General features: G+C 61.5%; 2 protein-coding genes across 7 annotated transcripts; one reads left to right on the top strand and one right to left on the bottom strand.

Annotated features, from left to right (window-relative positions):
• Window positions 1-794: 794 nt before the first annotated feature.
• MFSD12 (major facilitator superfamily domain containing 12) lies at window positions 795-12,460 on the bottom strand. Of its 2 annotated transcripts, XM_064497615.1 has the most exons (11): window positions 12,068-12,460; window positions 6,365-6,575; window positions 4,945-5,068; window positions 4,519-4,716; window positions 4,108-4,200; window positions 3,915-4,007; window positions 2,922-3,092; window positions 2,562-2,656; window positions 2,027-2,157; window positions 1,815-1,929; window positions 795-1,286 (listed from the first exon to the last, which is right to left on the bottom strand). In XM_064497615.1, exons 1-10 carry the CDS (start codon window positions 12,369-12,371, stop codon window positions 1,823-1,825), a joined length of 1,527 nt encoding a protein of 508 aa, XP_064353685.1. In that variant the 5' UTR covers window positions 12,372-12,460; the 3' UTR covers window positions 795-1,286; window positions 1,815-1,822. The 2 variants fall into 2 exon arrangements, with proteins under 2 accessions (XP_064353685.1, XP_064353686.1); XM_064497616.1 differs by lacking the exon at window positions 1,815-1,929 and having other exon boundaries at window positions 12,068-12,458.
• HMG20B (high mobility group 20B) lies at window positions 12,100-27,959 on the top strand. Of its 5 annotated transcripts, none has more exons than XM_064497621.1 (10): window positions 12,100-12,236; window positions 19,886-19,969; window positions 23,284-23,389; window positions 23,840-24,043; window positions 24,451-24,571; window positions 24,711-24,763; window positions 25,105-25,180; window positions 25,534-25,749; window positions 26,221-26,353; window positions 26,623-27,959. In XM_064497621.1, exons 2-10 carry the CDS (start codon window positions 19,932-19,934, stop codon window positions 26,633-26,635), a joined length of 960 nt encoding a protein of 319 aa, XP_064353691.1. In that variant the 5' UTR covers window positions 12,100-12,236; window positions 19,886-19,931; the 3' UTR covers window positions 26,636-27,959. The 5 variants fall into 5 exon arrangements, with proteins under 5 accessions (XP_064353691.1, XP_064353690.1, XP_064353687.1 ...); XM_064497620.1 differs by lacking the exon at window positions 12,100-12,236 and adding an exon at window positions 19,104-19,165; XM_064497617.1 differs by lacking the exon at window positions 12,100-12,236 and adding an exon at window positions 19,134-19,233.
• The last annotated feature ends 12 nt before the right edge of the window (window positions 27,960-27,971 follow it).

Below are 27,971 nucleotides of genomic sequence, written 5' to 3'. Positions count from 1 at the left end.
GCGGGAGCAGTGCAGGGAGCTCTCATTGGCTGTCCCCACCCGGAGGTGGGACACAGCAGGGCAGGAACCAATCAAATGCCCTTGCCCAGCAGCCATTTTCTTTATGGGCACAGTCCCAGTAGCCTCAGGCGGCGGCAGCCATCTTTGTTGAGGGCAGTGCCTTGCCCCATGCCTGAGGTGGGGATGGCGAACATGGCGCTGGCCATGAGGGCAAAGGGGACGCAGCAGCGAGCCCCCCACCTGCCCCAGGCCCCACAGGGGACAAAGCACAAAAAACTGCTGCAGTTTTCAAAAAAAAAAAAAAAAAAAAAAAAAAAAAAAAAAAAAGAAAAAAAAAAAGATCAAAAAACCATGATGCTGGGGCAGGCAAGGAGAGCAGGCTCAGCCCTGGCAGGCGTTAGGGAGAAGGACGAAGGGGACCAGGCTAGGCTGTGGAGCAGCGTGGGGAGCCATAGGCCAACCTGGCCCCTGGCACCCTGCACCCTTGTCCACACTGGTGCTGAGGGGAGGGTGGCAGGGTGCGTCTCCCCCTGCCCCACATGTGGGGAGGCACTGAGGGCACCATGCCCAGCATCACCACCTGTCATCACCCACCATCTAGTCCAGCCTCCCTGCAAATATGCATCTGGCTCCTGTTCTTCACAGCCGTGAGTGTTAGCCATCGGGCTGAGGGCCCGAAGCATGGGATCACATGAGCTGGGAGCGGAGCCCAGACCAGCCCCAGGCCTCATGGCACCTGCCCAGAGAGAATACAGGCTCCCCAGAGCAGGGGGGGCCAAGGAAGAGGTGTCCTCTGACAACAAGAGCATTTATTCAAGTTTAGAGGTGTTTTTTGTTGTTCATTTCTCTCCCCCCTCCTCCTTTAAAAAAGTGCTATATAAAGACACTGACCTTACAAAAGCATGTTAAAACCAAGGGCCGGGCAAGCCTGTCCCCCAGGGCCGGGGCTGACCCCCGCAGCCCGGCCCCAGGCCTTCTAGTGTTACACTTGTGCAAACACACAGGGACATCCTTCAGCAAGTCCAAGGAGAGTGTGGGTGACCAGTCCCGTGCAAAGTGACAGAGAGGCAGGGCAGTGGCCAGATCCCACCTGAGCCCAGCTCCTCAGTCCTGGTGCCTTCCCCTCCCGTCAGGGTCCCTCCAGGGGACCAGCAGCACAGACATCACCGCAGTCAGGGACAGGCACCCGGCTCAGTTGACAGTGTTGCTCCGGCTCCTTCCCTCTGTGCTTCCCGTCTCGCTCGGCTGGGTCCCTCCTCCGTTCAGCCCCAGCAGGTAGACATCATCTGTGGGGACACGAGTGATGGCTTAGGAGCTGCTGGGGTGACCCAGCACACGCTGGCCTGGTCCTTAGAGGTTCTCCTGCCACCAGCATGAGGGCCCCAAGGCAGCACAGGGACTGCACAACACTTACTGCGAGCCCCACAGATGGGGGGTTCAGTGCTCTACTCAAGGGTGGGGGGGAAAGCAAGAACTGGGCACCCAGAAGGGCTGAGATGCAACTGATGAGCTGACACCCATCCCCAGCTGACGGGTCCCAGGCACAGCAAGGGGCACCCAGTTCCCAGCCCCTCACATTTGGCTACCACCAGGGACAACTAGAGGGACCTCCCTCTCCACACCTCAGCCACCCGTGGGGTACAGGGCTCAGCACAGCCATTGCACAGCTAGACAGGGGCACGTCCTCCCCCCCAGGAGGGCACAGCAAGCAGGCACAGCCCCCCAGCATTGGCACAGCCCAGGGCACTGCCTGCTCTGGGGACAGGGGCAGCAGAAGCGAGAGCACAGGGAGCTGGGCCTGCCTGTGTGCCTACCAGGAGGGTCACCCGGCTCCCACCGGGCAGGGCTGCAAGCTTCCCTGCAGCCAGCCTTGCCCCGACATCTCCCACCGGGATAAAGCTCCCAGCACCTCGCTGCAGCCTGGGCGATCTGGAAAGACACTTTCCCTTTAGCCCGGGGGACAGCCAGAGCCCCCAAACCCACACCCGCCCCCTCCCAATGCTCCCAGCCCCATGGTGACACTCACGGAAGCGGACCCGGATGGGCCAGATCATGATGCAGCACAGAGACACTGTGGCAGCCATGGCAATGCCCCCAGTGACCACCACCATCACCCAGTGGTAGAAGCTGATGCAGGCAGGACAGCAGAGCTCGGTCCTGCAGGGAGAGGACAGGAGGGGCCGTGCTTGGTGGCAGGACTGGAGCCTGGCCCAGCGCTGCCCAAACACCCTGGGGCTGCTGACACCCTCCCACTGCCTGGCAGCTGTCCTAAGCACTCAGCTGGGTCTGCTGCAGGCATCAGGGCTGGTTCACGCTTGGGCATGAGAGGTAGGTCCAGAGCAAGGAGAGGTGGCAGCACCCTGGACATCTTGATCCCCCACCCCTCAGCTTTTGGGGCCAAAACAGAAGTCAAGGAAGGATTTAAGACAAATCAGTGCTGGTTTTCACTGAGGTCTCTCACTAAGGGTATAGGGGCATGCTCCAAACAAGGGCTATCTGGACCCCAGCAGATCTGGTTGAAGATGTCACTGGGAGGGTTCCCACTCTGCAGGGACACTTACGGGCATGGATGCAGGTTCTGGATTGCCATCACAGCCAGTCCATTGGCCATCTTGTCCGTGAAGCTCATGGCCCCGTAGACAAATGCACCGCTGTGCTGCAAGGGGAGGGAAAGCCTCATCTCCCACTGCACTGGGACCTGCCTGTGCCACACATCCCAGAGGCATGGAGAGCAAGAGCCTTGTGCCCTCTCATGGGCAGAGCCCATATTACACCAGAGTCCAGCAAGCAGCAAGTCTGGTCATAAGGGACAGGGCTGCCCCGATCCCCGACTGCTGCATATCCCCCCAGACATCTCCTCAGCCCCACTGCGACACTCTACCTGAGCTGTGGTCCAGCCCAGATGGATGGTGCAAACGTACCGTGTTGGTCCCAATGAGGTCAGCCGTCATGGAGAGGGACGTGACCAGGATGATGGCTGAGCCAGCCCCAAGCAGCATAGCCGCCGCGTAGATCTCCGCTCCCATCTGCCTGGTCAGGGTCACCCAGGAGGCAAAGGCCAAAATCACCAGGATGCCCACGAAGTAGGTCAGCTGCTCCACACCAGCATGGGGACAGGCAGAGGGAGAGGGGAGAACTCAGGCTTGGCTGGCCACGCTCCAGGCCCAGCCAACTCTCAGCAAGGCAGGGGTGAGCACAGAGCCAACACCAGAGTCAGCCCTGGTGCAAAACACCCTCAAGTCTAGAGACACCAGCCAACACTCCCCAAAACAGCAACTGCCCAAGAGAACAGGGCGGTGCAGGAAGACTGTTTCCTCCATCCCACAGCCCAGTGCTCCAGCACCAGTATGGCACTGGGCAGCAGCTGTGGGTGGGCATGTCCTGCTTGGCTGCCAGCTGCTCCCTAGGACTAGAGGGAGAGCTAGGACCATTTTCCCGAGAAGGAGAGAGGGGGCCTTCCCAGGGATGGTGTTTGCTCCAGACAAGAGGGGGATGCACTGGAGGGGTAGCCCCTGTCCTGCTGGCACTGCAGGAGACCCACACGCCCCACATAAGCAGGGTGGCACCAGCCAAGCCCTCCTGTTTCTTGTGGGCACCTCTGGACTCTCCCAGACCTGCCAGGGCTGAGCAGCATAGACAATTGTAGGCCAGCACCGTGTTCCCTGACCTCAGCACCCTCAGAGAGGAGTGGGATAGTCCATGCTCCCTCACCTGGCTCACCACCTGCACAGCCCCACCGCCCTGCGGGACCACACTGAGGCAGGAGGCTGCTTGGCAGCCAGGGCAGAGGACGTGTGCAGGGGTCCCTGCTCTGCAGGGTTCAGGTACGCTGAGCACTCTGCTCCCAGGACACTTGTGGGAGCAGGATCTGGCCTTCCTCCCCAACCCTGCCCCACCAGGCTCCCAGGACTCACATTTCGGCCTATCCACTTATTCACAGGCTTCATGAGGAAGGAGGAGAGGAAGCCACTGACGTACATCATCAAGGGGATGGTGGCAATGTATTTCTGGGAGACACAAGGACATAAAGATCAGCTCCAGGCCCTTGGCACAAGACCCTTGCCCAAGCAACTTCAGCACATGGGCTGAAACCTGTCCTGTGCCCACCTTGGGCAGCAGCAGCGAGTTGGTCAGGTACATGGCAATGTAGGTCTGGGACAGGTTGACGATGAGCCGGGTGGCCATGTAGAGCACTGCCACCTGCAAAGAGAGATGTGGCAAAGACATGGCAGTGCTGCTCAGCCTGCGCAAACTGGAGGCGGGAGAGGCTGACACCTCCTGTGCCCAGCCCTGCCATGGCCCAGAGGCTGCTGCACACCACGACAAGGACAGGCCACCCGATGTAGGTGGGTGCCGAGTACAGCCTCATCCTCACCCCTACCAGGCAACACATCCCTGGGCTAGAGGATGCCCCTGTCCAAGCCCAGCATCCAGGCAGGGCAGTGTCCCAGGACAGGCGCCGTGACCCCCCCACTCAAAGCCAGATGCCGGGTGGCAGTGCTCCTGTCCCCGTTGTACCTGGTAGAAAGCAGGCTCCAGCAGCCAGTGTTTCCAGAGCAGCAGGGGACGCGGGGGGCTCGCCGGCTCCTTGTGCAGCAGGGGTGTGCTCTCCTCGGGCTGGGGCAGCACGCCCAGTGGGTATGGCTTCTCTTTGGTGCCCAGGTGGAAGATGAGGGAGAACACAGCTCCCAGGCCCACCACAATGAGGGACAGGTTCTGGTGAGAAAAGAGGGTGAGCATAGCAGAGGGTGCCCCTTGCCTGTCCACCATCCACCCCATCCAGAAGACTGGGGAGCAAAAATGGGTTCCTAAAAACCCAGGGGGAGGTTGATGCTGCCCCTGTCCAGTGCAGCAGGTGAGATCTCAGGGTACCAGCATTTCAAATCCCCCTGCTACCCCCTGAATTCATCCCTGTCCTGCCCAGGGGAGAGCCCTGCCACTCACCCGAAATACAGGGACATCCTGGATGCCCAGGTGCTCCATGTGCTCAGGCTGCTCCACCTGCAGGTTCAGCAGAAGCCAGGCCAGGCCATACACAGTGATATTGGCCATGACGGTGAAGGCATACCTGGGGGAGTCAGCGTGTCCGAGTGATGCAGAGGGATGAGCACAGCGCACACCCCAAACCAAGGCTAGCCCCAAGTCAGGCAAGGTACAGCCAGCTTTGCACTGCATGGTGATACCTCCAAGAGCACACAGTGACAGGCCAGCCCTGGCCATGCATTCACCATCCTGAGGCACCTCCCAGCATCCTCCATCCAAGCCCTGGGGCAAGACTGGGAGGAAGCCAAGCTTCCTCCGGATCAGTCTGTCCATCCCCAGTCACAGACCCTCTCCGCCCTAAGGATGCCCCAGCTCACACGCTGCTCACCAGGACCTGGAGCCCCTAGAGCAGAGCCCTGCTGTGCCTTGGCTCAGGGTTACTCCAGCACCAGCCCCACATCCTTCCTGCATGGGGTGAGATGTGGTACCGCTCATCCTGCCGGAAGGGCAACTTCCTCCCACTAAGGTAGATAACCAGGCCCTGCTCTGTCTGATAAACACTCTTCCCCACAGCCTGATCCTGCCAGATAACAGCACAGAGCCAGGCTCTGCGCGCAGAGCTGTGCACAGCTGCCCAGCCTGTCCCCAGGGGCCGTTCCCACCGACAGGACAACCAGCACAGGGCAGTGCCCCAGCCCAGCTCTCCTTCAGGGGTCCAGGAGAGGCTTCCTCCTTGGTGAGCACCGCTCTTCAGCCCCAGAAGAGAAGTGTCCCCAGCTCAGAGTAGTGCCAGGTGTAGTGCCAAGAACACCCACTGCTTTTGCCCTGCTCATGGGCCAGGTACAGCCACCAGCAGGGTACAACCTGGAAAGAGCTCATGCCTGGATGCACCCTCCAGGGCTGGGCACAGGGTCTGACACCCTCCCCAGCCCCTTCTCCAGCAGGATCTCCTGGGGCATCCCCACAGCCCAGGGTAGGAAGGGAGCTGTCATAGCCCCAGTTCTCCCACCAGCACCTCATTACAAACCCCATCTGGTTTCATGAGAAGGGTCCAAGATCTACAGCACTGGGTGAGGGTCATGTTCAGCACAGCATGGTGATGGCTGCGTCACCAGCACCACCGTCACTGGGACCTTCTTGCCTGGTACCAAGGGGTTTGGGCCATGGACCCACAAGACCAGCATCACTGGGACACATCCTGCAGGACAGCTGCATGGCCCAGCCCTTGGCCAGCTACGTCCAGGGCCCAGTTGTGCCCCAGGCAGGGAAGCGCTCAGACCTGTGGCACCCAGGGGCTCTCTGCCACGCAAACAAGGGGACCCGGTGCAGGCAGGGCCACTGCTCCCAGCTCGGGGGACACCCCAGGCCTGGCCACACTCACCTGAAGGCTGTGAGCTCCACCTTCTCATGGTCATTGGTCACCAGCTCAGGGATGAGGGACAAGTGGGAGACCTGTGTGGCTGCCCAGCCAAACTGGAAGATGATGATGAAGGGGAGGTAGTAGATGAAGGCTGCCCACTGTGGAGTGTTCTCCTTGCAACCTAGGCAGGGGTTAAAGATGAAAGGAAAGGACAGGAGGACGCAGGTGGTACCTAGAGAGAGAGAGAAAGAGAGAGAGAGGCAGTGAGAGGCTGCAAGCCTTGTTTCCCTGGGATCCCGAAGGCCACAGCCGGCTCATGCACCGCACAAGTCCCATCCTGAGAGCAGAGGCTGGTGGACAGACACAGCCAGCCCCCTGCTAGGACAGCTCCTACCCCCAAGGGCTGGGGAGGAAGGTTGGCTCCTTCCTCAGGCCAGGTAAACCATAGGTAGCCCTAGTGCTCCCAGCACCCTGCCTCATCCTGCACAGGATAATGCTTTTCCCTTTAGCACCCAGCAGCTAGAGACAAGCAGACACTTGTCAGTGACCCTTCCCCAGTCAAGAACATCCCAAAATCCAGAAGTTCCTTGCACCTGCCCCATCCACCCCTCAAACTGTCAGGGGACAGACCCCCCCACCACCATTGGGGCCAGGGGCTTCCCAGTACACCACAATCAAGGGCTTCTCTCCCCCCCCCCCCCCCTCAGGGCCTGCAGATAATCAGCCCCAAGGACGCACGCCTCCCCTCCGCCTGCCTGCGGGCGATAAGGCACCTCGCAGACCAGGACGGCTCTGACTATCCTGCAAGCACAGGGCTAGTCCATCTGCCTCCTCGTCCCTTCTGCTTTGGGGCTGGTGGAGTGAGCATGACCTCCTCCATGCCTGCAGAAGTTGCCACCAGAGCCACGGCCTCTGACCTCCCCTCCCGGGCAGTTCGGCCTTCATCCCAGCACGGTGGAGGACAGGAACAGATCTGCTCCTGCTTGCAGGTCCCAGGCCAGCATGAGGCTGGCATCAGACGCTGCTCCACCACGCCGGGCTTCAGGAACAACGGGAAGTTCCCAGCTGAGTCAGTGAAACCAAACCCAGCCACTTCCTCCATCGCAGCATAACGGTGTCCCCTTCGCACAGGCTGGGGACGCCTGCGTGGAGCAGGCGGGGACACGCTTGCTTCTCCCTCTCCTTTCTCAAGGTCATGCATCAAATCCCCTGAGCCGCTTCAGTGCTCTCAAGGCCCAGGCGCTGAAGCAGAGATGGCTGCGTGCCCTGGACACTGCTGTACCGTGCATCCCCCGCTCTGCCAAGGTTTGCAGCATGTCAGCTGCACAGAGCCACAGAATCCAGTTCCCACAGCCAAGGGGAACCTGCAGCCACTTTGTGAGGTCCCCCAAAGTCCCCTCTCTGCTGGAAATTGCACGAGCCTCCTTCTCATGAGTGAATTCTCCCTTCGCCACCCCAAGTGGCAAATTCCTCCCCATCGCTTCCACCCGAGGAGGAAGCTGGAGAAGCACACGACCACCTCCAGCTGCAGTGGGGCCAGGACAGAGCAGTCCACCCTGCTCCAGAAGGATGCTGGGCCCAGCTGCCCCCAGGGCACTGCCAGGGTGGCTCTACCCCTACCTTAGGCCAGCAAGGGCAGGCAGTGATTGCAGCTGTGCTCAGACACTGACTCGGGTCCCAGCGAGGCCCTGGATGCCACCCTGTGCCAGTTCACACCTATCTCTGGACCTCCAAGGAGCATCTGCTCCCTGAAGGACAGGGGACTTGGACATACATCAGTGTTTCTGCCTCAGAGGAGCCAAGCTGGGCAGCCATCCTCCAGGGACAAGAAGGGTCCAAGAAGGCCCAAGATCTCAGACCAGAATTCATACATCTGTTCCATGTTGAAAGGCTGTTCGTTTTAACTGGGCCCAGTTTGGAGGATCAACAAGGCTCTGCCTCCCCCCGAGTCTGAGGGCCCCGCGGGATCCCCTGAAGGCTGCGAGGGACTTGCCCTCGACCCCTGGAGAGCGGTGGGGCAGGAGATGAAGTCCCTGAGGCTCGGGCTGCTGCAACCTCCACTTCTGCCCTTGCAGTCCCAGCGTTCACACGAGCCGAGAGTCATCGCTAACACACACAAAGTTCACATCAGTCCTCCCTTCCTCTTGCAACCCCAGGAAGGGGGCAGCCAGGCCCCCACCACCCCCCCTCGCCTGGCTCGCAGGCATTACCTGCGGAAGGCAGCTCAGCCATTCCTCCCCACCAAGTCTTCACACACACGTGGCTTCCTGCTCTGCAGGGATGGGGGGGGGGCAGGCAGCAACCCTGCTGCGGGGGCATTCTCCGTATAGGTGACCCTTACGGAGCTGGGCTCCTCCAGGCACGGGGCTGCGAGCTGCCAGCCACAGCACAGCCTCAGCCCAGCTCTGCTGCTGCCCAACGTCTGTATATCCCAGGGTCTGCCCAAGCAATGCAGCGTCACCGTGAGCCAGAAGGGTTGTGGGGGGCATCCGCTCACCCCGGAGCCAGCGGTCTAAGTCCTTGGCTGGCAAGAGGCAGCTGCCAAGGGCCAGCTCTCTCCTTCCACTCCAGGCTTGCAGGACTGGAGCTCCTGATTTCAAACACAGACCCACCAAGGGTCACCACCTCCCCTCCTACTCCCCAGTTCCCTGCTCCGCCACCATAGAGGAGGCCGAGGTTCAGCCCCCACTCCCAGGAGGGCCCCCAGACCATCAAACCAGCTACCAGGGGCAAAGCCAACCTCCTGTAAGGCGATACCAAAAATCCTGCACAGGACTCCTGGAGCACCCCAGGAAGACATCCCTGCCCATCCTTGCTCCACTCCATCACACCGTGGGCAAGTGGCAGGGGTTCAAGCTCTCATCTCACCACACTGCATCCCTGAAGCAACCAAGCCTTTCAGGAAAGGGTCACGGGAACATCAGGCTGTGAGTGGGCAAGCTCATTACAGGCGCTGCAGGCAGAAGTTTGGGACTGCACAGCCAGACTTACTCAGCCACACAACCCACACAGGGCTTGTGGCAAAGAGCCGTTCATTATTTCCACCCTATTGTTGCAGGAATCTGCTCCAAAAGCCTGAGACCAGGCCAGCTTGCGGAGCAAAGCGCCCAGGAGACATGTCCCAGCACAGGCCACGGCACCTCGGGAGCACCGGTACCCAGCAGCTCTGCAGTCAGCCAGACCACCGCTGCGGAGGGAAGATGCTGCTGATAGCAACTCGTGGTAACTCCTCCGAGGCTGCGGTTTCACAACGTTTCCTCTGATCTGAGCAGGGGTTGCTGCCAGACGGGCCACCCCGCTCCCACACAGAGGCTTTAGCCACTGCGTGACCAAGCAGAGAGCAGGACTGGCAGAGCTAGCTCAGACCGACGGCTTGCTGGTCCCACTCCCTGCATGGACACGCTGCGGCCTGACAAGGGAGGCAGTGGGGTAACACCCGCTCCCCACAAACAGCCCACAATCTGACCAGGGAACCGCAGCCTTCAGAGCTTGACTGCGCCTCCGTCCCGCTCCCTAGAGAAAGCGGGGCAGGACCAGAGGCCAGAGCAGGGCTCACCGCACCAGGCTCCCGGGCCACGGGTCAGCCTCCTCTGCAGCACGGAGCCGAGTGGAGCAGGGCCGGCCTCAACCCCGTTTCAAGAAGTGATTCAGGACTTCCCCTTTCATTCACACTAGAGAGCACCAGCTGGACCAGAGCACAGCTTGCACTGGGAGAGCTGGTACAGCCTCAGCCACTTCCCTAAACCTAGAGCACAGCTCTAGCAGGCACTGCAGCCGGGGGCGAGGCTGTCTCCCCTCAGCATCGAAAAGGAGACCTTCCCCGGCTCACCCAAACTTTGAAAGCCCAAACGAAGCACAGCGCTGGGCAATCAGCTGCCCTATCAGCCCTTGACTATAGTTCGGTTACATGAAGCGGTTGGCCGAGATAAATTCAGTATCGAGATAAGAGCATCCACAACACAAACGGCCTCTTCTCCTCCAAGGGAGCCAGCACACTAGCGTTACTGTACCGTTGCCAGGAGGAAGCATCAAGGCTCCTTATCTCTGGCTGTAGATGGATGTTTCTTCACACTAACTGACCCATCCCCTGCTTGAGATATCGCCAGCTCAGCCCTGCCAGGAGGACCAGGGACAGGGCAGACCCTGGTGCCTTCTCACAGCTCCAAGGACCCTTTCTCCAGGTCACACTGTCCCCTCAGGGACAAACCAGGACACTGGCAGGGCAGACACAGGAGTCCCCACCAGCCCCAGCATTCCATCACTTTTTGACTCCATGGCACGGTTTGAGCCAACCTGTTAATAATTCATGCAGACCCAGCGCCTCTTCCACGGCCCCACGGGGCCCTCACTCATCGGGAGCCTGGCTGCCGTGACCCGACCACGTGCCAGGGAGGCTACGGGGCAGAGTTTGTGCCCGCTGCAGAGACTCAACAGCCCTTGCAAACACGGCGCTTGGGGAGTCGAGACCCGCTGCAGCAAGTGCCACGGAGCCACTTAACCTGCTCGGTCTCCACGAGCCAGGAAGGGTCCCCAGCGCACGAAGAGCCCCGTGCCTGGCTGTGCAGAGCAAGGTCACCCACAGAAACAGCCACTGGCTGCAGCGGCAGGAGCTGCTCAGCCGCAGGCAAGTCCCAGGTAAATCCCCAGGCTCCTGGGAAAGCCCAGCCTTACTCTAGGTCTCGTTTTCACTGTAGCATCAGCCAGCGAAACACTCGCCTCCTGCCCCCAACCTGATGCCACCCCCCACGTCACGGCCGGGTGATGCAGGGCCGCCCTGCAGCCCTACGCAGCCGTGCAGGGAAGCCGAGGGACCGTGAGCCCCCCACGAAGTGCCGGGCACGGGGCTGCGACTGCCCGGGTGGCCCACGCCACCAGCACAGCCGGCATGTCACACTGCCCCTTCCCCCTGCCCAGGGGCCCCAGAGCACCCCCTGCCACCCCACTAACCCCCAGGGCTGCCCCCCTCTGCATGGGGCACCCCAGAAAGGCATCCCCAGGGCTGTCCCCCTCCACATAGGGCACCCTGGGACCACTCTCCTCCACCCAGGGCACCCCAGCCCCAGCCCTGCTACCCTCCAGGGCCACCCCTCTCCATGCAGGACACCCCAGGGCCCACCTCACCCCCATGGGGGCTGCTGCCCACCCAGAAGAGCTGCCCTGGGGCTGCCCCCCCCCAAAGGACATCCCCAGGGTGCATCTACCAGGGCACCTCAGCCCCAGCCCTGCTAGCACTGTCCCAGCACAGGGCACCCCACAACAGCACCCCCAGGGCCACCCCCCCTCCAAAGAGGGCATCCCCATCCCCACAAGCAACCCCCCTCTATATGTGGGGCCCTAAAAAGGCACCCCCAGGGCCACCCCCACTCCATAGAGGGCATCCCCATCCCCACCCCAGGAACAACCCCCCTCTATATGTGGGGCCCTAAAAAGGCACCCCCAGGGCCACCCCCCCCTCCACAGAGGGCATCCCCATCCCCACCTCAGCACCCCAGGGGCACCCCACAACTGCACCCCCAGGGCCACCCCCCCTCCATAGAGGGCATCCCCATCCCCACGAGCAACCCCCCTCTATATGGGGAGCCCTAAAAAGGCACCCCCAGGGCCACCCCCCCTCCACAGAGGGCATCCCCATCCCCACCCCAGGAGCAGCCCCCCTCCATACAGGGGGCCCTAAAAAGGCACCCCCGGAGCCACCCCCCGGGCCGGGGCCGCCCCGCTGCGTACCGACGAGGTGCCAGGACTTCCTGCGCCCGTAGCGGCCGCAGCCGGCCGAGCGGTCGACCTCGTAGCCGAGCAGCGGCGTGCAGAGCCCGTCGGCCACCTGCCCGGCCAGCAGCAGCCCGCCGGCCAGCGCGTGGCTGTAGCGCAGCACGGCGTGCAGGTAGAGCAGCAGGTAGGTGAACCACAGCGAGGCGCACAGGTCGTTGAGGAAGTGCCCGGCGGCGAAGCTCAGCCGCGCCCGCAACGGCAGCGGTGCCGGGCCGCCAACCGCCGCTACCGCCGGGCCCCCGGGCCGCGGCTCCGCCATGCCGGGCCCGCCCGCGCCGCGCCGCCCCGCCCGCGCCGCTTATAGCCGCGCCGCCGCCGCCGCCGCCGCCGCCCGCCCCGGGGCTGGGCCCCGCGCCTCGGCCAATGGCGCCGCCCGCCCCGGCCTGGCTCGGCGCTGCGCCGCGGGGGCGGGCTCGGCCCCGGCTCCGGCTCCGGTGCCGCCGGGCATGGCCTGCTGCGACCCCCCGGCCTGCTGCGACCCCCCGGCCTGCGCTGACCCCCCGGCCTGCGCCGACCCCCGGCCTGCGCTGACCCCCCGGCCTGCGCTGACCGCTGCTGCCGGCCGGGGCGGCCTGGCCCGGCGCAACCCCGGGCCTGGTGCTGCCCGGTTCCCTGGTACTGCCTGGGGCAGCCTGGCCTGGCTCCCCAGTGCTGCCCAGGGCTCCCCAGTGCTGCCCAGGGCTCCCTGGTACTGCCTGGGGCAGCCTGGCCTGGCTCCCCGGTACTGCCCAGGGCTCCCCAGTGCTGCCCAGGGCTCCCCAGTATTGCCCAGGGCTCCCCAGTACCGCCCAGGGCTTCCCAGTACTGCCCAGGGCTCCCCAGTACTGCCCAGGGCGGCCCGGCTAGGCTGAGCTCCCTGCTCCCACCCAAAGCAGCCTGGCCCAGTCCCCCAACACCCCCGGTGCCACCAGGGTTTGCCAGCCCCAGCCGGCTCAGCCCCCCGCACCGGGGCGGCCCCGTGCCCAGCGTCACCTGGCTTGGCCCAGCCCCGCGCTGCTGGTCCGGCCTGGTACCCTTGCAGAGTGCAGGGGATGGGTCAAGTGCCGGCCGGTTCCCGGGGGATTTGTGGGACCAGCCCTGCGTTGGAGAGCGGGTGCACGAAGCACAGGCAGGGCTGGCAGCGTCCGGTGCAGCTCAGCCCCTCTGCCCTTCATCACGGATATGCCCGGTGTCTAACGGGGTCCGGCTGGCAAGGGGGGATCTTGGCACATCAGGTCGCTGCCCTCTGGCATCTTGTCGCACACGAGTGGGGCAGGAAGAGGGGAACACGCTCTGGGGTGAGAGGAGGGGTGAGATCCTGCACCCAGCTCATTGCTTTGGGCTGCACTGGGTGTCCCCCTCGCCTGCCAAGCTGTGCCCCGGCTCCACCCCGCTTGCACCCCGTGCTCCTGCCTGCCCTCGGGCCCCAAAACGCCCCGGAGGAGCCCAGCCCAAGCACGGCGCAACCCCCGGGACCGTCCCATCAGCGAGGGCAGCCGCAAACGGGCACCGGCCACCCAAAGGCACCCGGGGCTTCCCTCCTGCCTGTGCGGGCCGGGCCCTCCCTGTGCCCGGGTCTCCTGCCAGGCGCGTGTTTACACGCGGGATCACGCTAACCGTGAGTCATTGTGTCCCGAGTGAATTATTTATCGAGCGCTGCAGGTGTGCGGGGGCAGCAGGTCCGTTCCGCACCGGCTCACGTCCCTGAGCGCCGGGAGGCCAGAGGAGCCCCCGGGGCACCTCTGCTCTCCGTCAGCAGTGCCGGGCATCGCTGTTCGCGCGGGGCCTCGCCTGGCCCCGGCGGGGCTTTTCCTGGCAGCGGGATGTGCTTAGGGGAGGCTGCTGGCTCAGGAGCCCCATCACCTGGCTCACCCGCGCGTGGGAATCGCCGGAGATGTGCTTTTTAGCCTGGAAATGGGATATGTGTGATCACGTAACGTGAGCGCGTGTCCGCTGCCCATGCTGGGAGAGAGCTGGGCAGCTCAGCCCTCGTCCCGCCGCAGTCCGCAGCGAGAGGAGCCTTGGGGAGGGAGGTTTTCCTCTGCTGTGGGGCAATTTCTTGGTGATTACAGGGAAGTTCAAAGCTGCCTCGCTGATTAAAGTGAGTTCTTAGCGGTTCTCTGATCTCCAGTTCCGCTCACCCTGCCCGGGCAGCAGGATAAACCTCCTCCCACAGCTTCCCGTCCTTGCATCTGGACCCCCCCCCCCGCTGCCTCCCACCTGCCAGGGGTGCTGATGGTGACAGTCTCTGCTTGGCTGGAGCAGGATCCATCCCCTGCCCGCAGCGGCCTTGCGGGTGGCGGTTGGCATGCGAGCAGGGTCTGAGCGGTGCCCGGCCTGCAGTGGGGACTCGCGGTGGCCTTTGGTGCCGGCTCCCTGGCCCGCTCGTGGGTGACGGCTTTGCCTGCTGCAGCGGGGATGCTCTGGGCTGGCCCCAGCTCCCCGTAGGCAGACCGGGAATCGTGCCGCGGTGCCCCCGCTCCGGCACCCGGCTCTCCCCAAGCCCTGCTCAGCACCCCGGGCTCTGCCCCGTGCCGGCAAAGTGCCACCTTCGTGCAGCCCTGGGCACCGGTACCGCTGGGTACCAACGCCGGGCTGCCGGGCACGGGAGCCCCCTCGCAGGCAGGGGGTCGTGGGGCCGGGAGGGAAGGGGTGACCGTCGCTGTGGCCCTTTGGGTGTCCGGAGTGGCCGGGTGAGCCCCAGAGCCGGGATGCTCTGAGCAAACAATTTGCATTATCGCAAGGTCTCGTGATTTCTGCTGAACCTCCCCAAGGCTGCGAGGGAGGCTGGAGCCGGGCTGCGGCCCTTGCATCACCCTCCAGAGCTTCCCCCCCATCATGTGAGCATGGGCTGGTGAATCAGTGAAGCCGAGAGGAAGTGAAAATAAAAACAGTGCCTGGACAAACCGAGCTGAGGAGGCTCATCCGAAGGGCGGACGGGAAAAGCGTCATGTCCGTCCCCCAGGAGAAGCTCCTGCAGGGGTGGCCGGGGCTGTGCGTGGTCCCTGATGTGTGGCTCGTCCCCGGCCCCTGCAGCCCAGCCCCGTCACCCCCCAGGTCCGGTCTGCTGCGACACGCTGTGAAAGCACCCGAGGTTTCAGCGAGCTAGAAACCACCTGCCTGATTTGCCTAAAGGAACTGTATTAGCTGAAGCTCCCTTGGTGGTTGAAATCCCCCTGCCAGGGGGGCACAGCATCCCCCAGCGTTTTGCCTTCATGCTGCTCAGGCCAGGGCCGTGATGGCCCGTGCAGGGCCCGAGTCCCTGCTGCGGTGCCACCGGTCACGGCTGCCCGGGCACCAAGGCCGTGGGGATCCCTGCTGCTGGCGAGGGGAGGGCTCGTGCGCCCGTGGGGCAAGCTGGAGCCCCGGGCATGCCCGCCGGGTCCTGGGCAGCTCAGCTGGACGTGTGCGCCTGGCATCGTGCACCTGGGGCATCCTGTACCCCGGGCATCGTGTGCCCTGGGCGTCCTGCACCTCGGGTATCCGGTGCCTGATGCATCGTGCGCCCTGGGGATGCCCTGTGCACGAGGAAGGTGCCGGCGTGGTTCTGGTGTCCCCAGAGCCCTGCCTGGCCGAGGCTGTGGCTGAGGCCGTGCAGCCCCTGGCGTCTTTTCCAGGAAGGGGGTACACGGGCCACCAGACCCGACTCGCCCGGCAAGTCCAGCTGCCTTCCCTTGTCCTGAGCCCGACCGCGGGGCCCTGCTGTGAGCAGGAGCAGGGAAAACCTGTTTGGGTCTTTGCTGGCCTCCGAAGAGCTTTGCAGGGTTGTTCTTCGGGGTTGTTTCCCTGAGGAAGGGACAAAGCCAGTGGGTCAGGAGCAATGAAAAATATGTCGTTTTACCAGTGAAACGTGGCTTTGACCCCAGCGTCCATTTGCTGCTCCCCTGCCTCCCTGCGCACGAGCGAAGCCGTCGGTGAGGACTTGTGCTGCTCGGCATATCTATCTGCACGTCCTCAGTTTGCATATTTTTCTGTTAGAGAACTGTGAAGGCCATATGCTTCGGAGACCAGGCGATTAGCGTATTGGGGGCTCATTTCTTCTATTCATTCCTTCATTTTGCATGTTCGGGTCAGGCTGATTTCTAATAGAAACTGAAACGGTTTTCCAAGGGCTTTGATTTGAGGTGACAGAGGTTTTAGATGTATGCTGGCTTCGGAAGAAACAAATTAAGCAAATCTGGGTGTGTGTTTGAACATGACTGATTTATCACGCCAAGGATGCACTGGCCACCGTTACGGAGCTGAGCTAATGGTCTCTTTGCCCCCTTTAAAGTCTTTAAAGCTCCTGGAGCTAATAGACCTCATCCTCTGCTGCCAGGCTTTATTTAGAGATTAAAAGGAGTGACTGCACCGCCAAACTCTTCCGTGTCCACGTGGTTTCTCCACTTTGAAGGGACTAAATGGACTGAAACAGTCAACAGGCTTCACAGAGGCCCGCGGCTTCCCCGCTTCGGGGCTGCGATTTGCACCAAACGTGGCAGCGTGAGCTGCTCGTGTCCTGCTGCAAATGAATGTGAGAGATCACATGGGGCTGGGCATTAAGAGATTATCCCGATTAAAAATAAACCTGCTTTTAAAAACCAGGATGTCATGACGATGCACCTCAGCTAAATAACGCTGGGATTTGAAAGGTGTACATTTTTACGCGGTTTTATAAAACGCCGATGATGTTTCGCAAAGCTTTCCCCAGCCAGGTTGCGATTTTCCGCGTCAAAGCAATTATTTTTGGAAGGTTTCCACAGACGCAGCCCAGGTGTTTCTGGAGTGTGCTGAGCGTGCGCGCGTGCACCGGCTGCAGCCCTGATGGCACCCTGATAGGACAAGGGGCACCCAGTGCTTGGTGCTGGTGACAAAGGCCGGGGAAAGGCTCGATGCCTTCTTCGCCCCGGTTTGCACGGTTTGGGCCGGCCGCTGGGTCAGGCGTCCCGGCCCCCAGCCTGGCAGGGAGTGAAGCATCACCCATGGCCAAGGAGGGTCGCGTTGGGGAGCACCAAAACCGATGAGTCCCGCTGGGACCTGGCGGGATGCGCTGAGGCTGCTGGGGGAGCTGGTCCCCTTTGTATCGTCTTGGAAAGATCGTGGAGATTCAGGGAGGTTCCTGCTGGTTGGGAAAAGGCGAGTGTCACGCCGATCTGCACAGAGGGCAGGAGGATCTGGGGAGCAATGGGTCAGTCCCACCACCGTCCCTGCGAAGGGGACAGAGCAAATCCTCCTGGGAGCCATTTCCAAGGGGGTTAAGGGCAGCAAAGTGGCCAGGAACGGCCAGAACGGGTTTAGCAAGGGCAAATCGAGCCCGACCAACCTGATGGCCTCCTACGATGAGACGACTGGCTGCATGGCCAAGGGGAGCAGCGGATGTGGTTTTCTTTGGCTTTAGTGAGGACTTTGACATGGTCTCCCATAGCATCCCCCTAGCCAAACTGGGGAGGTCTGGGCTGGATAATGGCCAATAAAGTGGGTGCAAAATTGGCCGCACTGCTGGGCTCAAAGTTGCACCAGGTCCAACTGGTGGCCAGTCACTCGTGGTGTCCCCCAGGGGCAAACCCTGCGGCCAAGACTGCTTAATGTCTTTACTGATGACTTGGGAGGTGCAAATATGAAGTCCTGCACCTGCTTCGGAGTGATCCGTGAGCGGGGCAGGCTGGGGCCAGCTATGGAAGAGGCCCTGGGGGTTCTGGTGAGCAGCAGACAGCAGGACCAGGGCTGGGGAGGCCACCACGTCCTGGGCTCTGCCAACCAGCGTGTGACCAGCGAGGTGAGGGACGGGATGCTCTCCCCATTTTGGTGTTTGCGAGCCAGACTCCTCAGAGGGGCACAGGGACCGGACGAGGAGCAGCGGCATTAGCTGGAACGAGTTGCCACCAGATGTAACCCTTTTTCCTCCGTGAGGGTGGGCAGTCGCTAGGACTGGGACCACCCTTGGAGATCCCCAAGCCCCAACGGGACGTGGCCCTGGCAGGCCGATCCAGCTGGCCCTGCTTCAGGCAGGGTTGGTCCCTCCCGGCCCTGCGCCGTGACCAGCGGGACAGCGTGGGGTGGCTCTGTGGGGTCACTGGTGTCCCCTGGGGTGGGACAGTGGGGCTGCTGGGACCACCAGGGCAGTGTTTGGGGTTACTGGGACGCTGGGGGGTGGGTACTGGGGTCACTGGGAACAGTGGGGCTGGGTGCATCAGGATACTGGAACCAGTGTGGGGGATCTTGGGGTCACTGGGATCCCCTGAGGTGGATATAGCATCACTGGGACCCTCCCAGGGTAAGCCCTGGGGTCACTGGAACAGCATGGGGGGTACTGGGGCCACTAGGACCCCCTGGGGTGGGCACTGGAGTCACTGGGACACCCTGGAGTGGGCAGTGGGGTCAATGGGAGCAGGATGGGGGATACTGGGACCATTGAGACCTCCCCTGGCGTGGGCACTGGGGTCCCCGGAAACAGTCTGGGGGATCCTGGTGTCCCTGGACCCCTCTTGGGTGGGCACTGTGGTCACTGGGAACAGCACAGAGGGCACTGGGGTGACTGGGACTGCCCTGCAGTGGGCACTGGGGTCACTGGGAGCCCCTGGGGGGGACAGTGGGGTCACAGAGAGGTCTGGGGGCACTGGGACCCCTCAGGGTGGACACTGAGGGCACTGGGAGCGGTGTGGGGACACTGGAGGCCCTGGGACCCCTCGGGGTGGGCACCGGGACCCCCCGAGGTCCCTCCCCGGGCTCCGCGGCCTGGACGGCGAGGCGGGCGCTGGCGACGCCCCCGACGGGACGGTTGAGGTGGGCCCGCCCCTTGTTTGTCGTTGCCCCTTTAAGGCGCTGCCCTCCCCACAGGACGTCCCCATCCCCACGCCGGCTTCTGATTGGCTGGGCAGCCTGCCGCGCGCGCCGAGCTTAGCGCACAGCAGCACGCAACGCCGGCCAGCCCCGCCCATCTTCTCGCCACGCCCCTTCCCGGCGCGCTTTCCTCTGACGAGGCTCCATTCCAGCCAATCCGCGCTGGGCTGCTCGCCCAGGGGCTCCGCGCGGGCGGCCAATCGGGAGCGCCGAGGCGGGCTGCAGATTTGCATAATAATAGCGGGGCGTGGCCGGGTGAGGAAGGGCGGCGGAGGAGCTGCCGCGGCGCCCGGGAAGTTGGGGGCTGGGGGCTACGGGGGCCGGTGAGGGCCCGGCCTTGGGGGCTGCGCCGGTAGTGGGGGCCCTGGGAGACAGGGGGGCCCGGGGGCCCCTCGGAGTGTGTGTGGGGGGCCCGGGGCGGCGAGGGGAGCCCGTGGGGTGCCGGGGGTCGGGAGGCCGGAGGGTTCGGCGGGGCGGAGAGAGGGGCTGGGGGCAGCTGGGGCGTCCCTGGCTCTGTGCCTCAGTTTCCCCGGCCTGGCGCGGCCGAGGTGCCGGAGCTCGGCGCGGTCGCCTCCCCGTGGGCCGCGGGTTTCGCTGGGGGGTTTCCCCGGGGAAGCGGTGCCCCCAACCCCGCTGAGGGGGGACGGAGGCTCCCTGGGCGTCGAGGAGCCCTCGGCCGTCCTCCCCCGGGGCAGCGGGCGCTGTCGTTCCAGTCCCCGCTGTGTCCCGGGCGTTTCGTTGCGTCCCGCGGGGAGGCGGCGAGGGAGCGGAGGAAGGGGTCCGGTCTCGGCGTGACCTGCCTGGGTTTGTGCAGCGAGGTGGTGTCTGGGCTGCAGATAAAACCCCAAAGTCCTGAGCCTGTGTTGCCCAGATCAGAGCTCTCCAAGCATCGACCTTGCCACCTCCGTCTAGAGCATCTTCCTCCCTGCTGCCCCTCCAACCAGTGGCAATAACAGCTCTGCTTTCGTGTTTCAGGGGTCCTGACCGGAGCGGCGTTGGCGTTGGTCTGCGGGAGCTGCCCATGGCCCACAGCACGAAGCAGCTGGCTGCAGGGATGCTGTAAGTGCCTCCCTCTTCTGGCCCCTGTGCTATTGCTCCCAGTTGTGGGGATGCTACTGATCTTCCGATGCCTGAATGGAAGTCTTAGCCCTGGCCACATGGAACTGTGACCTCCTGTATGTCACACGTTGCTTCGGGTCACCTTGTCTCTGCCCTGTGCCTGCTCCTGTTTTTTTGCCTCCTGCCAAAGGGTGGCTGAAAGTTTGAAAACCGTAGGGATCTTCCCTGGCTTTTGGGGAGGGTAATCCCCTTACCTCCGGCTTCAGCAGTGTCCAGTTAACTTCATTAGCTCGTGCTTTCACCTATGTTACGTGCCGTGGTAGTAAGCACAGGGCCTGCGAGGCCTGCTTGGGGAGGGGAAAGGCATTTAAGTTGTCTGGTGAGATTAAGATTGTCGAGAGGTACCGTGAGCCTCACGTAAACTGATGTGGTCTCTTATCCCCCTTGACTAAGGGGCAGGAGCACTTCTCTGCTCCTGCCTGCTGGATGTGCAAACTCCAGGTGATGCATCCAGCGCAGGAGACACCTCCAGAGAGAGCCCATCCGGCCAGCATGGGCCCTGGCCTCGGTCAGGCACCCATGGGTGCTGCCCAGAAGCTGGGGTGCTTGCTTAAATGGGCTCTGGTATCAGCCCATTGTTTGGGACCGCTGCTCCCTTCCTGTGGTTACATGTAAATGTTGGATCATAGGGATCTAACCAGGATCCCAGGGCCCGTTTCACACACGGGAGAAGAATGGGGTGAAACATTCTTAGAGTTGGATCTGAAAATGATCAAAACTCTCTGAGGCTGTTTGCCTGATACCACAGCTAAGCTGACAGGTCCCAGGGAGCAAAATCCTTTATAGCTGTCTCTGAGGACAAGCAGATGGGGAAGTTTATGCATGGCAGAAAGGGAAGTGAATGTCAGAATGAGTTGGTTAAGGGAGGCTGAGATAAGAGGAGGAATCTTGCCTGAAATAGCTTTACTTAGGCATGAAAGGAATCCAGGCCACTGTGAGTTTCTGGGGGGAGGCAGAGCGCTGCTTTTGCGTCCTGGACTGGTGATGGGGAATGTTAGCATAGCTGGTGAGTGGGATGTTACTGCGTTGGCATGTCTAGGAGCACTTCTGTAAGAGCTGGTAAAGAAAGGCTGAGGTTGGCCATGCTCTTATGGAGCTCTGGGAATTTTTATTCCAGCAGACTGAAGAAAAGATGGTCTTGTACCTTCCTGTAGGCATTAGTGTGACCGGTGTAAGTGCAGAATGGCTGGCTTAGCCTGGATCCCGACGAAAAGAGCCCAAGACAGGCATGTGCTACGTTAATCAAGAAAAATACAGTTAGGCATGGTGTCCTTGGGGACTTACAGAAAGGGACTTGGTCAAATTAATTATAAGTGTGGCTGGTACAAGTAATCACAAGATAGTGGTAGGCTGGAGTCTCTAAGGAGATTTTGCACCAAATATGTGGTGCAAGAAGTAGATGATGTAAAGTCTATGCGTGTGTCCTGAATGAGTCAAGATCTGTCTGGCTTTTAGTGTACAACTAAATTTTATTTTTCTGTCAAGCCTTGTGGGACTTGTGTTTGGCCCTGTGCGCCTTAATGTATCTTGTGACCTTGATGAAAGCACAAACTAATGAAGTTTGCTACAACACTTATGTTCTTCGTGACTCTCCCAGTTCAGGGGACCTGACCACATTCTGGTGTGGTTGAGTATGTGATCAGCTGGGCAGCAGTCAGCAGAAACTGCTTTGGTAGAGCAGGATGTCAGGTCCTGTGCCTGGGATCAAAGGGTGCGGGTGGATTGGGGGCTCTGCCACGGGAAGTGACTGGCTGGAGAAAGAGCCAGAGGATTATCAGGTGGGCAGGAGCCCCACGGAGATGCTGCAGTTCAGGTGGGGGTGTCCAGTAGGAGCAGGGAGGCTCTATAGGCCCAGGTAGGTCATTATTGGAGCTGTGTTGTCAGCTGAGTCAGATGCTGATCTGTAAAGATGAGGCATCAAACTGGAAAGCAGGCCTTGGGGCTTCCAGCCTCTCACTTCAACTGTTTGGTGCATCTCAAAGTGGCTTGATCTGTCTAAGTGGCAACGTGGGCAGCAGGAACCTGACAGAGCGGTTGTCGCTGGAGCAGGCAAGGGCTGAGCGAGTCTAGCAGGCCCTCTAGGAGCCACATCAGTGCCCTGCCCTTGTCTTGTGGCTTGCGGGGTTTGTTATCCCTGGTAGCGCTTGTCTCTGGCGTGGGTGGTACTTCGAGGTAGTCCCTGTGGAGCCATGATACAACCCCCTGGAGCTCCTCCCTACCAGAGGAGCATGAAGTGCTTCATGTCGCTTGGGACTCTTTGCTGTGGTGTGAGGCTAACTCTTGGTGGTGCATGAGGACATGCTGGAGCAGGTACCTTCACTGCTCACTGCCCCCAGGCCCATACAAAAGGTCACTGAAAAGACTGGGGTTGGTCATCAGACCCTGGAGCAGCTTTTATGTGCCCAGAACTGCTGGGGCCAGCAGTTCTGTCCTGCTTGCCTGGCTGGGTGATGACTCAAAACCGGCTTTTCCCTGGCTTTGGTTTTAAGGGAAGATATCAAAGGCTGGGGATTTCCTGAGCTGCCTCTCAGCTGCTGGCATCCAGGTGTGCCGGCTTGGAGGCTCATCCTGGGAGCTGTGAGGAGGGTGTAGTTTAGTTGCCCTCATCTCTGGCACACGCGCTGTCCCGTTGAAGCCCCGTGCTGTGGTTGCAGTGCTTGCAGATGCTCCTTAGCTGTTGTGAGTCGCTCTGCTGTTCCAGCCCAGGAACATTCCCCTGCTCAGACTTCTCTCCCCTGTGTGGCTGCTTCCTGTATGTTAGGTGCTGTCCTTGCAGCTGCTGTGTTACTGGTGGGTGAATCCAGCTTTGGATACCCCAGATGAAGGCAAATGTCTCCCATGCACTCCCCCCCACTCCCCATAGGTGCCGTGGGGACCCCCCGGCTTCCAGCTGTGGAGATGGGGGATGGATTGCAGCTGCCATTGCGAGTACTGGCTAGATCTTCTCTACTGTTGCTGGGTGGGCCAGCAAGAGTGAGATATGTTCACTGACCTGTGCCCACCCTGATGTGCCCCAGGGTACCTGGGAGGCCAGGTCTGGGATCTGCTTGAACCCTGTAATTCAACCTTGCTCTCCTCTAGCAATGGGAAGAGGGCAGGAGCCGAGATTTTGGGTCTGGTAACAGATTTAGGGGCTGTTTGTGTGAGTGGGAGCAGGGGAATCTGGCAAGCACAGAGCTGTGATCCTGGGGGATATTCCCATATCGATCCCAGTGGCTTCCTAGTCCTTTCTGACAGGAACTTTCTGGTTGCAGACACACCACAGGCAAAGCTCAGCATGGCAACTTCCTGGTGGCCATCAAGCAGGAGAAGGGGGAGGTGGCCCGGACGAGCAGCGAGAAGCCACACGGCGAGGAGGAGGTGAGCCCTGCTGCTGCTGTGCCTGTGGCCCTCCCCGCTCCGCCCCGTGAGCAGGATCTGTGTTGCCCAGCCTGGGGCTGTTGTCCCCAGCAAGGCAGCAGGTGCTTTGCTGTGCTGCGTTGGCTGGCGTGTGGTAGCAGATGGCTGGGTGTCCATCTGTCGCCCTTGCACTGCCCATATCTGACAGAGCTGCTGTTGTAATATTTAGGCCCTGTCTAGAGGCTGTCCCTTCACTTGCCCTTCAGTAGTCCAGGCACAGCTGTGCCATAGAATTGGGCAAATTTGTGGCTACTGCTGTGGCCTGAGAAAAGGCCAAGACCTTCCTTCCCTCGAGGGATGTGAGGCCCAGGCGGGTCTGTAAGCTGCTCCCCTCCCTGTGTCCTGCTGGTGCAATGGCATCATGTGCTCCGATTCGTGCTGGATTGTCCCTTCCCCTTCTCTGGGTGCCAGCCGGTGAAGAAGAGGGGCTGGCCCAAGGGGAAGAAGAGGAAGAAGATCCTTCCCAATGGCCCCAAAGCCCCTGTGACTGGCTACGTCCGCTTCCTGAACGAACGGCGCGAGCAGATCCGCACGCAGCATCCTGACCTGCCCTTCCCAGAGATCACCAAGATGCTGGGGGCTGAGTGGAGCAAGCTGCAGCTCTCAGAGAAACAGGTACCAGCTCCTTGGAGGGACCCTCATTTCTCCTGCCTGGGCTAGCAGACAACCTGCAGATGCTGGTTGTGCGGGAGGCCGAGCCTCTGTCCCCATGGGGCTGGCACCGCTCTCGAGGCATGCGGGAGCTTGCATCTGAGACACGTTTGCTGCCGCCTGGCTGCAGCTCCAAGAATGAATTGGGAATGGCACCATCACCAGGTCCTGGTGCACTGGCAGACAAGATCTTTGCCATGAGCAGGATCTGGGCCCTGAAAGCACCATGAAGGTGGTTCTTGGGAGCTTGTCTCAATGCTGCTGGGCTGGTGAGCAGAAGCTGAACCCTGAGTGGTGGGAGGGTTCAGCAGCACCTTGGGGAGCCTGCTGCCTGGGGCTGAGCTAGGCTGAGGACCCATCTGTGGCTGCAGCGGTACCTGGATGAAGCGGAGCGGGAGAAGCAGCAGTACATGAAGGAGCTGCGGGAATACCAGCAATCAGAGGCCTACAAGATGTGCACGGAGAAGATCCAGGAGAAGAAGATCAAAAAAGGTAGGTGGTGGGACTGGTGGCTGCAAGTGTTGTCACCCTTCATCTGCCTGGGATCTGGCTGGGTGCTGCCAGAGCCTCTTAGGAGATGCAGGGTGACTCCTAGGAAGACCCAGGTGGGTAATCTCCTTCTCTATTCCAGAGGATGCTGGCTCCGCAGCAGTGAACACCCTGCTGAATGGGCACCCACAGAAGGTAAGGAAGGCCCTTGCAGCTCTACCACTGAGTTGGGAAACTGAGGCATGTTGAGTCCCTGGGTTTGGGTGTGAGAAGGGTGAGCAGAGACTGGCTACTTCTTTGGGTTGATGGGGACTCGCAGGTATTGCTTCAAGATGGCAGCTTCCCGCTGAAGCGGAGCCTGGAGTTACAGGGGGCAGAGCATAGCTGTCCCCTGCCCTGTCTCTCTCTGTCCTCCCAGCCTCCCCAGGGGTCACCTCTTGCCCTGTCCCCACGCTGCCTGCGTGCTCAACCCCAGGGAGATGGGGTCCCCTTCAGCGGGTTCAGCCCTGCCTGATCTGTCCCCTCCCATCCGCCAGGCTGGTGAGTGCGGTGACACCTTCTCCACCTTTGATGTCCCCATCTTCACGGAGGAGTTTTTGGACCAGAATAAAGGTGAGGGGCTGAGCTGCAGGGCAGGGACTGCTGGGGGCTGCCGGCAGTGCAGCATCTCTACTGGGGGTCCCTGGCCCTTAGGGAGGGCCGCAGTAAGCAGCGTTGTTGCCAGAGCAGCCTGCATCCTGTATGGCCGGATCACGGCCGTCACGGGGTGCCACATCCAGGCTGTGAAATGTCCCTGGTGAGGATGGGTTTAGGGAGCAGGACTTGGCCAGAGCCTGGGGGTTGGTGGTGTCAAGCCTCTCTTGGAGAAGCAAGAGCTGGGGAAGGGACTGAGTTTGGGATGGGGTGGGGGAGGAATCACTGGGCCCCCCTCTTTGCCTGTGCTGACCCTGCTCTGCTCCCGGCAGCACGGGAGGCCGAGCTGCGGCGCCTGCGGAAGATGAACACAGAGTTTGAGGAGCAGAATGCTATCCTGCAGAAGCACACGGAGAGCATGAACTGTGCCAAGGAGAAGCTGGAGCAGGAGCTGGCCCAGGAGGAGAGGCAGACCCTGGCCTTGCAGCAGCAGCTCCAGTCTGTGCGGCAGGCCCTGACCACCAGCTTTGCCTCTCTCCCCATCCCTGGTGAGTCCAGGGCAGCCCTGGGGACCAGTCTGCTGCTGGGGTTTGACACCACCCCGAGGGACACTGCTGGGGCTCTGCACATGGCGAAGCCTGGTGCAGACAGGGATGTTATGGAGCATGTGGTGGTGATAACTGCTCATCCACTTGTGGGAAAGGCTCCTGAAGCATTTTGGGAGCTCTCCAGAGAATCCAGGGATGTGACAGCCAGCTAGATTCCCCCATAGGTGGGATAGGACAGGCTGGGAACTGTGCTAGTGTTTAGCTGTAGTCACAGTTCCACCTGCAAGGCAGAGGTTAGCCCAAATCCTTTCATTCCTGGGTTTTTACTGGTGCAATCTGTGCCCTGCTGCAGGAGAGGGGAGTGAGTGTCCAGAGTCTCTTCCCCAGCCACCAGCAGCATGTGCAGGGCTGGATGGGGGCTTGCTTGCCCTGCGGGCCCTGCGCGTGGCTGACTGGGCTGCTGCCCTGCAGGCACTGGGGAGACCCCCACACTGAGCACTCTGGATTTCTACATGGCCAAACTGCACAGTGCCATCGAGAGCAACCCGCTGCAGCACGAGAAACTGGTGGTTCGCATCAAGGAGATCCTGTCCCGGATAGCCAGGTGAGCCGGGCAGGCCTGGCCGTGGCCTGGCCTGGAGCTGAGCCAGGCACCCTTGGGCCCTTGTGCCCCAGAGGGCACCTGGACCACTGGATCAGCCCATGGCAGGAGGGATGAAGGGAGCTGAGCAGAGAGGGTGCAGGCAGAGAAGGGCTTGGAGCTGTTCCCACTCTGGGGATCATTTGATCTTGTCTGCCAGGCCCTTGTCTGCCTGCTCTGTTGGGGAGAAGCCCCAACCCCTCTAACGTGGCCTTATTTTCCTTCCTGTTCAGTGAACACTTATGAAGAGGACCAATCCCTCCCAGAGCCTGGGGCCGGCCGGACCCCGGCCCTGTCCCTTGGAGCTCCCTCAAGGGACAGTCTCTGCTGGGGGTCCGGCTGCTTTCCCCGCCACCCTGCACACATCTTGCTGGAGAAGTGACTGGGTGACTCCTCCCGGCCTCAGTCCGGTTGGGCCCTCTGGGTGCAGCGTCTCCGAGGACCTTGAGCTGCCAAGGACCAAGCAGCGGCGTGGCCAAGAGATCCAAGCTGGTGTGGTGCCGGGCGAGGAGATGGTCTGCGGTGGGCGCAAGCAGCCTCTCTCTGCTCTGCCGTGAGCTGCCCAGCTCCTGCAGCCTTGGCTGGGCATTGCCTGGCAGCTCTCGCTCACCAAACCAGAGACTCCCCAAAGGGGGTCTGATGCCGAATGAGGCACCATGGCCTGTGCCTTACAGGCCTGGGAGTAAATTGGCCTCTTTAAAGGTGACTGTCAGGGGCTGCTTGGCAGCTATAATAGGCCTTTAAGGAAAAAGAGGGAGTTAAAACCCAGCCCTTCCTTTAGAGCCTCATCTCTCCCTGTTAGTAGGGATGTGACCTCATTTTAAAGCAGCCTTTCAAAGTGTTTGACTTGAGACTCCTGTCCCTTTGCCCTGTCCCTCACTAAGTGAGCCCTGGATGAGGGACGCTGTGCGTGGTGGGGGACAGCAGCGTGCCCTGGGGAGCGCCCCAGGAGCAGCCGGGGCATCCTAGCCCAGCCCCTGCCAGTTAATCGGTTTGGGAACCCTCTTGGAGCTGTGGTTGGGTGAGCTGGCAGGTTTCCTTCCTGGCCACATCTCGCTTTATTTAATCTTCCCGGTTCCCTTCACTGCTCCCCAGCAGGTGCCTTCAGCCCCGCTGCCCCCACATGCCCCTTCGCCCATCTCACCCTGCCTCGGAGCCCCCGGCTGCCTCCCACTCTTGGCCTCCCCATTCCCTGTGCTGCAGGGGTGGAACAGGGACCAACCCCTTCCTCCTGGCACCGGGGCAGCCTGCGGGGTGGCTTGCTGGGACCTCAGGTCAATCCTGCATCGTGGGACCACTGTGATGGCAGCCGTGTCCTCACGGTGCTGTACTGGGGTTGGACATCCCCACGGCTGCCTGTCACTAATCTCAGATTGTATAATTAGAGTGTCTTATTTTCTTACTAGCACTATGTGGATCCAGCCCTGGGTATAACCCAGGGGCTGGTGTGTGGCCACCCGTCTCTTGCGTGCAAGGTCGATGCTCTGTAGATAAGTCTCCTGGTTGCCATCTCCTGGTGGCCGCTTGGCTTACGATGGAGATGGGAGCAAATAAATATGGGAGAAACAAACAGCTTGAGCCG

This window comes from Dromaius novaehollandiae, chromosome 25, assembly GCF_036370855.1.
Source record: "Dromaius novaehollandiae isolate bDroNov1 chromosome 25, bDroNov1.hap1, whole genome shotgun sequence".
In the NCBI taxonomy this organism is placed as follows: domain Eukaryota; kingdom Metazoa; phylum Chordata; class Aves; order Casuariiformes; family Dromaiidae; genus Dromaius; species Dromaius novaehollandiae.
This window is presented reverse-complemented; position numbering and strand designations above follow the sequence as displayed.

What these genes read in the sequence shown, in the direction of transcription:
- HMG20B (XM_064497621.1), top strand. Translation starts at nt 19,932, where the DNA reads ATGGCCCACAGCACGAAGCAGCTGGCTGCAGGGATGCT. An exon ending in CAGCTGGCTGCAGGGATGCT is followed by an intron (nt 19,970 to 23,283) that starts GTAAGTGCCTCC and finishes TTCTGGTTGCAG; the next exon opens with ACACACCACAGGCAAAGCTC. An exon ending in AGCCACACGGCGAGGAGGAG is followed by an intron (nt 23,390 to 23,839) that starts GTGAGCCCTGCT and finishes TCTGGGTGCCAG; the next exon opens with CCGGTGAAGAAGAGGGGCTG.
- MFSD12 (XM_064497615.1), bottom strand. Translation starts at nt 12,371, where the DNA reads ATGGCGGAGCCGCGGCCCGGGGGCCCGGCGGTAGCGGCGGTTGGCGGC. An exon ending in TGGAGCCTGCTTTCTACCAG is followed by an intron (nt 4,201 to 4,518) that starts GTACAACGGGGA and finishes CTCTCTTTGCAG; the next exon opens with GTGGCAGTGCTCTACATGGC. An exon ending in ATAAGTGGATAGGCCGAAAT is followed by an intron (nt 3,093 to 3,914) that starts GTGAGTCCTGGG and finishes GGTGTGGAGCAG; the next exon opens with CTGACCTACTTCGTGGGCAT.